A 9,648-nucleotide genomic window follows, 5' to 3' on the forward strand; every position below is an offset into this window, starting at 1 on the left:
TACAGTTTGAAACCCTGCTGTGTCTGGCTCAACACCAACCATCTAGATGGCCATATAGATCTGTGAAAGTTAGTGTATAAGCTAATGATTAATCATGTATGACATTCCTGGGAGTGTGTAAACTTAAATGTTGTATTACCATATAATTTATGTATGTTCTCTATAGTTATGTACTTGAAAATGTTGTAATTGACCAATTCAGCACATTTGGGCAGACTTGATTCAAAATATTGTTCAGTATTGAAATGCTTCACTGGATCATTTACATTACATTTAAGTCATTTAGCAGACGCTCTTATCCAGAGCGACTTACAAATTGGTGCATTCACCTTATGATATCCAGTGGAACAACCACTTTACAATAGTGCATCTAACTCTTTTAAGGGGGGGGGGGGTTAGAAGGATTACTTTATCCTATCCTAGGTATTCCTTAAAGAGGTGGGGTTTCAGGTGTCTCCGGAAGGTGGTGATTGACTCTGCTGACCTGGCGTCGTGAGGGAGTTTGTTCCACCATTGGGGTGCCAGAGCAGCGAACAGTTTTGACTGGGCTGAGTGGGAACTGTACTTCCTCAGAGGTAGGGAGGCGAGCAGGCCAGAGGTGGATGAACGCAGTGCCCTTGTTTGGGTGTAGGGCCTGATCAGAGCCTGAAGGTACGGAGGTGCCGTTCCCCTCACAGCCCCGTAGGCAAGCACCATGGTCTTGTAGCGGATGCGAGCTTCAACTGGAAGCCAGTGGAGAGAGCGGAGGAGCGGGGTGACGTGAGAGAACTTGGGAAAGTTGAACACCAGACGGGCTGCGGCGTTCTGGATGAGTTGTAGGGGTTTAATGGCACAGGCAGGGAGCCCAGCCAACAGCGAGTTGCAGTAATCCAGACGGGAGATGACAAGTGCCTGGATTAGGACCTGCGCCGCTTCCTGCGTGAGGCAGGGTCGTACTCTGCGAATGTTGTAGAGCATGAACCTACAGGAACGGGTCACCGCCTTGATGTTAGTTGAGAACGACAGGGTGTTGTCCAGGATCACGCCAAGGTTCTTAGCACTCTGGGAGGAGGACACAATGGAGTTGTCAACCGTGATGGCGAGATCATGGAACGGGCAGTCCTTCCCCGGGAGGAAGAGCAGCTCCGTCTTGCCGAGGTTCAGCTTGAGGTGGTGATCCGTCATCCACACTGATATGTCTGCCAGACATGCAGAGATGCGATTCACCACCTGGTTATCAGAGGGGGGAAAGGAGAAGATTAATTGTGTGTCGTCTGCATAGCAATGATAGGAGAGACCATGTGAGGATATGACAGAGCCAAGTGACTTGGTGTATAGCGAGAATAGGAGAGGGCCTAGAACAGAGCCCTGGGGGACACCAGTGGTGAGAGCACGTGGTGCGGAGACAGATTCTCGCCACGCCACCTGGTAGGAGCGACCTGTCAGGTAGGACGCAATCCAAGCGTGGGCCGCGCCGGAGATGCCCAGCTCGGAGAGGGTGGAGAGGAGGATCTGATGGTTCACAGTATCAAAGGCAGCCGATAGGTCTAGAAGGATGAGAGCAGAGGAGAGAGAGTTAGCTTTAGCAGTGCGGAGCGCCTCCGTGACACAGAGAAGAGCAGTCTCAGTTGAATGACTAGTCTTGAAACCTGACTGATTTGGATCAAGAAGGTCATTCTGAGAGAGATAGCAGGAGAGCTGGCCAAGGACGGCACGTTCAAGAGTTTTGGAGAGAAAAGAAAGAAGGGATACTGGTCTGTAGTTGTTGACATCGGAGGGATCGAGTGTAGGTTTTTTCAGAAGGGGTGCAACTCTCGCTCTCTTGAAGACGGAAGGGACGTAGCCAGCGGTCAAGGATGAGTTGATGAGCGAGGTGAGGTAAGGGAGAAGGTCTCCGGAAATGGTCTGGAGAAGAGAGGAGGGGATAGGGTCAAGCGGGCAGGTTGTTGGGCGGCCGGCCGTCACAAGACGCGAGATTTCATCTGGAGAGAGAGGGGAGAAAGAGGTCAAAGCACAGGGTAGGGCAGTGTGAGCAGAACCAGCGGTGTCGTTTGAAACGACACCGCAAACGAGGATCGGATGTCGTCGACCTTCTTTTCAAAATGGTTGACAAAGTCATCAGCAGAGAGGGAGGAGGGGGGAGGAGGGGGAGGAGGATTCAGGAGGGAGGAGAAGGTGGCAAAGAGCTTCCTAGGGTTAGAGGCAGATGCTTGGAATTTAGAGTGGTAGAAATTGGCTTTAGCAGCAGAGACAGAAGAGGAGAATGTAGAGAGGAGGGAGTGAAAGGATGCCAGGTCCGCAGGGAGGCGAGTTTTCCTCCATTTCCGCTCGGCTGCCCGGAGCCCTGTTCTGTGAGCTCGCAATGAGTCGTCGAGCCACGGAGCAGGAGGGGAGGACCGAGCCGGCCTGGAGGATAGGGGACATAGAGAGTCAAAGGATGCAGAAAGGGAGGAGAGGAGGGTTGAGGAGGCAGAATCAGGAGATAGGTTGGAGAAGGTTTGAGCAGAGGGAAGAGATGATAGGATGGAAGAGGAGAGAGTAGCGGGGGAGAGAGAGCGAAGGTTGGGACGGCGCGATACCATCCGAGTAGGGGCAGTGTGGGAAGTGTTGGATGAGAGCGAGAGGGAAAAGGATACAAGGTAGTGGTCGGAGACTTGGAGGGGAGTTGCAATGAGATTAGTGGAAGAACAGCATCTAGTAAAGATGAGGTCAAGCGTATTGCCTGCCTTGTGAGTAGGGGGGGAAGGTGAGAGGGTGAGGTCAAAAGAGGAGAGGAGTGGAAAGAAGGAGGCAGAGAGGAATGAGTCAAAGGTAGACGTGGGGAGGTTAAAGTCACCCAGAACTGTGAGAGGTGAGCCATCCTCAGGAAAGGAACTTATCAGGGCGTCAAGCTCATTGATGAACTCTCCAAGGGAACCTGGAGGGCGATAAATGATAAGGATGTTAAGCTTGAAAGGGCTGGTAACTGTGACAGCATGGAATTCAAAGGAGGCGATAGACAGATGGGTCAGGGGAGAAAGAGAGAATGTCCACTTGGGAGAGATGAGGATCCCAGTGCCACCACCCCGCTGACCAGAAGCTCTCGGGGTGTGCGAGAACACGTGGGCAGACGAGGAGAGAGCAGTAGGAGTAGCAGTGTTATCAGTGGTAATCCATGTTTCCGTCAGTGCCAAGAAGTCGAGGGACTGGAGGGAAGCATAGGCTGAGATGAACTCTGCCTTGTTGGCCGCAGATCGGCAGTTCCAGAGGCTGCCTGAGACCTGGAACTCCACGTGGGTCGTGCGCGCTGGGACCACCAGGTTAGAGTAGCAGCGGCCACGCGGTGTGAAGCGTTTGTATGGCCTGTGCAGAGAGGAGAGAACAGGGATAGACAGACACATAGTTGACAGGCTACAGAAGAGGCTACGCTAATGCAAAGGAGATTGGAATGACAAGTGGACTACACGTCTCGAATGTTCAGAAAGTTAAGCTTACGTTGCAAAAAATCTTATTGACTAAAATGATATAGTACTGCTGGCTGGTGAAATAGGCTAGCTAGCAGTGGCTGCGTTGTTGACTTTGTTTGAAAGTGTAGCTGGCTAGGTAACCTCTAACTGGCTAGGTAACCTCGACAATTACTCTAGACTACACAATTATCTTGGATACAAAGACGGCTATGTAGCCAGCTAAGATCAAACAAATCAAACTGTTGTACTGTAATGAAATGAAATGTAATACTACCTGTAATACTACCTGTGGAGCAAAGCGGAATGCAACTACTCGCTCCAAACCAAACCGGAAGTGCGTATCGTAGAGGGAGAGGCAATAGAAGTGTTGTTTCTTGTATTATAGTCTTTTGTGTCTTTAGAGGACTGCTTCACCTTAATGTCCCCTTTCCCTTTTCTTCTGTCCTTATTTTGTCCCACTTTGTCCCTTCTTTGTCCCTTCTTCTCTTCTGCCAACTAGACACTCCTTGTTAGCTAGCTAGCTTCTTTCAGGAATGTCCCTAGCAACTGCCTAGCAACAGGTAAACAACTTAGCTAGCTAAGAAAACGGTATAATTTTATGAAAAATTGTTACTTTTTCAAAAGCCTTTCTTCTTTGTTTGCTGCTTGCTTGGTCTCCTATTCAGTTTGCAGTTTTCTTTTGATTTTTTTTCGATGTACTTTACTCTAAAAAAACATTTAAATTTCAATATTTGTAGGAGCTCATCTTTTCAGCTGCTGCTGCTTAATTTGGAACTCCGGAATTTTGTGTAGGATTTTGTGGATCAGTCTGAAACTTTACACACACACTAAATTGTGCCTAAACTGCAATTATACATTATGGCCTTTCTTTTGCATTTCAAAGATGATATATTATCTTTTACCAGATCTAATGTGTTTTATTCTCCTACATTAATTTCTCATTTCCACAAACTTCAAAGTGTTTGCTTTCAAATGGTATCAAGAATATGCATATCCTTGCTTCAGGTTCTGAGCTACAGGTTAGATTTGGGTAGAGATGAAACCCACATTCAGTCATGAATGATAATCAATCAATGGAAGATAACTAACATCTCTAATGGCAACACTATATACATGTTTTTACATGTCTAATGGATATAGTCCTGACTAGATATCAAATATAGATGTGATAGGTATTGTGATAGATATTATGAATCATCAATTGTCATAGTTGTGTGGGATTTATTGCCTTTTCTTTCCAGTCGTTGTAAAAATGGACAGTATTAATATGACACTTCTTGGAATCTTCTGTCTATTTGAGCAGTTTCTCCACTTTTACTTTCAGTTTAATTGACACACTCCTCTTTTCTCAACAGGGAGGACCCACAACTGGCTCCCATGGTAGCTAGCTGGTGGCAAACTCCATGTTACACACACACAGTGGTCCAACACTGCAGTAGGCCAACACATTCAACTCCCTGCCTACACTCTCATTCACTCCTCCTCAGTTCACTGGCTCCCTATGGCAGCAAAGTGGAGCAGTACGGAGCCCCACAAAAGAAGCACACCGGACCTTGTCCTGGGAGAGTGGTAGTTTGTGGCGGGGAAGTGTTTTGTTTTATAATCGCCTTTAATTATCTCCAAATTGGGATGGGGTGAGGGATTGCTTGTGTGTGCTCCTCACACTGGGGCCCGTTACGTCTCAGAGAGCTATAGACACACACACCGCATACGGAAAAATAAAAATCTGTATATTTAACGTCACGTAAAATGTATTTCAAATACATGTAGGCACATTTGCATCTTTTCTAAAATTACTCTTTACATATTGATCAATGGAGATACTTTTTGGGCCAGCAAGCCAAAACTGCCAGTGATATAATAAAAATTTTGATGGTGAGTAAAAAAATGACTTTTTGATTTCTCCAAATGTTTTTATTCTGTCTTAATTAAAGACCACATGTTCATAAAAAAACATGTTTTTCCATCTCAATAGGTCAGCCTGCAAGTAGGTGGGTGGTCTCGAGATCGGGCACTATGTTGCTTCATTATTCTTTTATTTTAGTTTATATGTAACGGCAGGCTTCCTCCTCTTCGTCTGAAGAGGAGGTGTAGCAGGGATCGGACCAAGACGCAGCGTAGTTCGTGTTCAACGTGTTTAATAAACGACGATAACGTGAACACTACACAAATACAAAATAACAAACGTGGCAAAACCGTAACAGTCCTATCTGGTGCAGAGAACACAAAGACAGAAGACAACCACCCACAAAACCCCAACACTAAACAGGCTACCTAAATATGGTTCCCAATCAGAGACAATGACAAACACCTGCCTCTGATTGAGAACCATATTAGGCCAAACGACAATCCCCACATAGAAACACAAAACATAGAATACCCACCCAACTCACGCCCTGACCACACTAAAACAAAGACAATACACAAGAACTATGGTCAGAACGTGACATTATATCTATTTAAATATTCTTTTTAAACAGCTCTACAGTGGATGGTTCGTGGAATTATGGTGCGTTTGTAACCAAGTGGGAATTTACCACATCTGTGAAATATCCACTTGAAAGGACCTCCGTGAAGTAGGGGTGCTGAGGGTGCTGCAGCACCTCCTGAAAAAACTGGACAGCCGATATACCTGTCTCTAGCGAGGACAAAAAATTAAACTTGTTAAGACAGCCACCATTTCGTTACAATTTAGCCAATTTTTTTACATTTGCCATACATTTTAATTACGAAATATATTTCTTACAAGTACATTTAAATGCATGTTGGAATATATTTTACAAAACATTTCCAAATAGGTTTTAAAATATATTTACCAATAAATATATATAAAGAAATTATGCATTTAACTGTGATATACATTTTACATTCATTTATATATACATTTAAATACATTCCGTATTATATGTTGGAATGTATTTAACATTTTAAAAAGTCCGTATGGGCACGCGCACACACACACACAGCATGGAAGGCTCCTTCCTGAACTGACACAGGCTTGGGTTGGCTCCAACGAAGTTCCAATGATTGAGCATAGAAAGTTAGCTCTTAATGAATGATGATCAGGTTAGTTTGACCCGGTGCAATGACAATGCACTGTTTGATTGAACATGCCCTGATTCTGCTGATGGCTTTGATTCAAGACAGTCGACCAATGCTGAGGTCTAAGTTGAGCAGTTGACATCTTGAATTCCTGATTCACAAAACTCTCGGACAATGCTCCCATTGATATTAACATTGCATAACAGAGGACAAAAAGCTTTACAGTAACAACATATTATATAGAAATGAACTCTGGATAGAGAAGAAAATAATTAACCTTCACTGAAGTCAAAACGGTGTAATCTCTTAACAGGTGCACTATGCAGAAATCGCTCCGGCATTTCCTGGTTGCAAAAATGTGAATAGTTCACCTCCTTTCAGTTTATGTGACAAAACAAGCAAGTATAGTGTAGAGAATCATTCTACTATCTAAGCCTCTCTGAAATATATTTCCCATAACCAAACATATTGTATTTTCAGCTGCTTGAAGCTGAACTGAAAGTAAAAGATGCAAAAATGTAACTTAAGTACAGGAAACATAGAAATAGCACACATAGAACAGATATACCACTTCTTAGACTAGCTTTCAATAGGAATTACAGATCTATAACTCATATGTCTACGTGAATTTGGTCAAGTCGCCCAAAAAGTTATATATTGCAGCTTTAAGTGAAACAAGTCAGAAAAATAACATGATTGGAAACAGAACCATATTGGTACATAGGTTTGCATGCTCATCCTGGAAATTGATATTTGATCTTCAGTGACCCAGCGATGGACTCGTAATCCATCTTCAGCAGGACATCAAATAGACCTAGACAGGAGCGGCCATGGTGATTGGATACACTCATCCTGATGGATACATCCCCTAGTTGGTGATTTTGGGGTCCTCCTCATGAGCTGCGATGTGTGTTTTGTGTTTGAAGGTGTGTGTGTATGTGTATGGTGAGTATGTGCGCTTGCATGCAGGCTGTCCTCAGTCAGATGAAATGCCATCATGCACTGTCACACACAAACACTCACAAACACACTCCTTCATTCATAAAAATATGTCTCAAAGTTATACATACACCCACAAGTTTGTGCACAATAGCGCTCACGCTGACACACACACACACACACACACACACACACACACACACACACGCTTCTTAACATGGTCAACCCTTTAACCTGGTCAACCCTTTAACCTTTAACCAAGATGATCCATTGCCCTGGAAAGTCATTCGGACAGTCTTGCTGAATTGAATTGTCTTTCAGCCTTTCAGGGTTGTCAGAGCCATGCTACCCATCCTTTACAGCTGAAAGACATCTGGCCTCACATCAGAGAACTGCATATTTCCATCATCCCTCTATGTTTCCTTTACTATGAGACACTAGCCCTGTTCAAATAGTTCAAAAAAGCATCCTTTCTTTCTACCTTACTTGTAATCAAATATTTGAGGTTGGGTGGATTATTACAAGCAATTGGGGTTACACCTATCCATTCATTTATAGATCTGTATTTATCTCAAGGAAACAAAGAAGGGAGGATGCATTCCTAGAGTATTCTAACAGAGGCCTCTGCTTGGGGTTGTCAAGGAGAGTATACAGTCCTATCACATGGACAGAGAGGGGACAGTGGAGAAAGGCGCTGTCAGGGACACCCAACAGACCCGAGAGGGGTGCCTGAGATGAGTAATGGCCCGTCGTGCACAGCCTTGGGAAAGGGGAGTCGAACTGGTCGATACATAATAATGTTAACAACTATCCTCCCTCATTGTACTCAAGGAGACACATTTATTAAAGATCCGTGCCATCATTGGGCTCTCCAGGCATCCCGCCACCATCCTGAAGCCCTCAATGTTTAAGATAGAGAGGGTGGAGCAGATTTTCCAGAGAACCAGCCAAACTGCTTTGTGGAATAGCAGATAACATTGTGTCAGTGGATATTCGCGCTTGTCATTGTGTGATGAGCGATTCACTTTGGCTATGAGGACCTCGGTGGAATGTGTCTGCGAGAAAAGTGATTCCTTTACAGTGGCATTGATTAAGACTCCATTAACTGAGGAATATTGACAAACATATTCTTCCTGGCATTCTTTTAAAGTGACATCCCTCATTTCGACAGAGCTAATTGCAAGAGTTTTACGTCACCTTTGTGTTGGAAAATGACCATAGGCGGCATGTCTATAAGGCTAGGGCAAGCTGAGCTTGCTAAGGGTTAAACGCCAATGTTCTGTACATCACCTTGGAAATAATGGACGACGCAGCAGGACGAGGTGGAGTTGAGTCCCTTTGAGGAGTTCATTTTTCCAAGGTAATGTACAGAACGGAGGCATTCATCCCGCTTATACCACAGTTGCCAAAGAAAACAATAGAAAAGCACACATTTAACAGTAGAAAAAAAAACGTTCATATTTTTATTTTAATAAGCCTATTCACACTTTCTCATCTTTTGGTTGCTAGAGACATGACCCAGTCGTTCGTTTGATTACTTCGATATTTATCGACGTGACCCAGTCATTCGTTCTTTATGTTCCGTTGTCATGCTCGCTGGCAACGTTCTTATCCCTTGCTTGATAGCTAGCTACGGCTAACACAGTCATGACCGCACAGTCATGAACTCTGCAGCCAGAATAACAGCAAAGTAGCTGTTTTCTATTCACATTAATTTGAATATATCCATAATAATGAGCTGATAATGCCTGATTTTAAGTGAGATAGCTAGAAATGTTTATGTTCTCGTTAGGACACTCGTCAACACTGCCTGTTAATAGAGCCCCACAATGGAGGTGTCAAAACCCATAAAACCTTGCGGTCAAACAGGGACATGGTTCCAATCGTTTTCTCCACCATTGCATTGCATATCAAACACTAGGCTAGAAAGTCGTATTAAAAAGACGCTGCTAATGTCTCCAGTCATATAAAGTGTAGTAGAAATGATTTAAATGTGTTTATAAAGGGCCACAATTTTCCCGTGCAAAGAAAGGAAAAGAAACGTATCTGATATAGCCTAGCCTAGGCCTATTCCACTACGTTGAGGTATTTTTTGCAAACAGTGAATGAATGATTTTTTTTGCCTAAATTATGACTATCCAATTTAGTCATCACATTATGAATAGTACGTTCTTACATTCAGAAAGTATTCAGACCCTTTGACTTTTTCCACATTCTGTTACGTTACAGCCTTATTTTAAAA

The 9,648-nt window shown here is 44.1% G+C and overlaps 1 protein-coding gene across 1 annotated transcript; it reads right to left on the reverse strand.

The window, feature by feature from the left end:
• Positions 1-286: 286 nt before the first annotated feature.
• LOC139540650 (uncharacterized) lies at positions 287-3,769 on the reverse strand. The gene is made up of 2 exons (XM_071344466.1): positions 2,816-3,769; positions 287-1,209 (listed from the first exon to the last, which is right to left on the reverse strand). The coding sequence occupies exons 1-2, from the start codon at positions 2,837-2,839 to the stop codon at positions 415-417; spliced, it is 819 nt and encodes a 272-aa protein (XP_071200567.1). The 5' UTR covers positions 2,840-3,769; the 3' UTR covers positions 287-414.
• Positions 3,770-9,648: the final 5,879 nt, after the last annotated feature.

The sequence above is a fragment of the Salvelinus alpinus genome, chromosome 16, assembly GCF_045679555.1.
Source record: "Salvelinus alpinus chromosome 16, SLU_Salpinus.1, whole genome shotgun sequence".
Classification (NCBI taxonomy): Eukaryota; Metazoa; Chordata; class Actinopteri; order Salmoniformes; family Salmonidae; genus Salvelinus; species Salvelinus alpinus.

Coding starts and splice junctions, on each gene's coding strand:
- LOC139540650 (XM_071344466.1), bottom strand. CDS start 2,839: ATGGCTCACCTCTCACAGTTCTGG. Junction 1,210..2,815: donor CTCACCTCTCACAGTTCTGG/GTGACTTTAACC, acceptor TCTGATAACCAG/GTGGTGAATCGCATCTCTGC.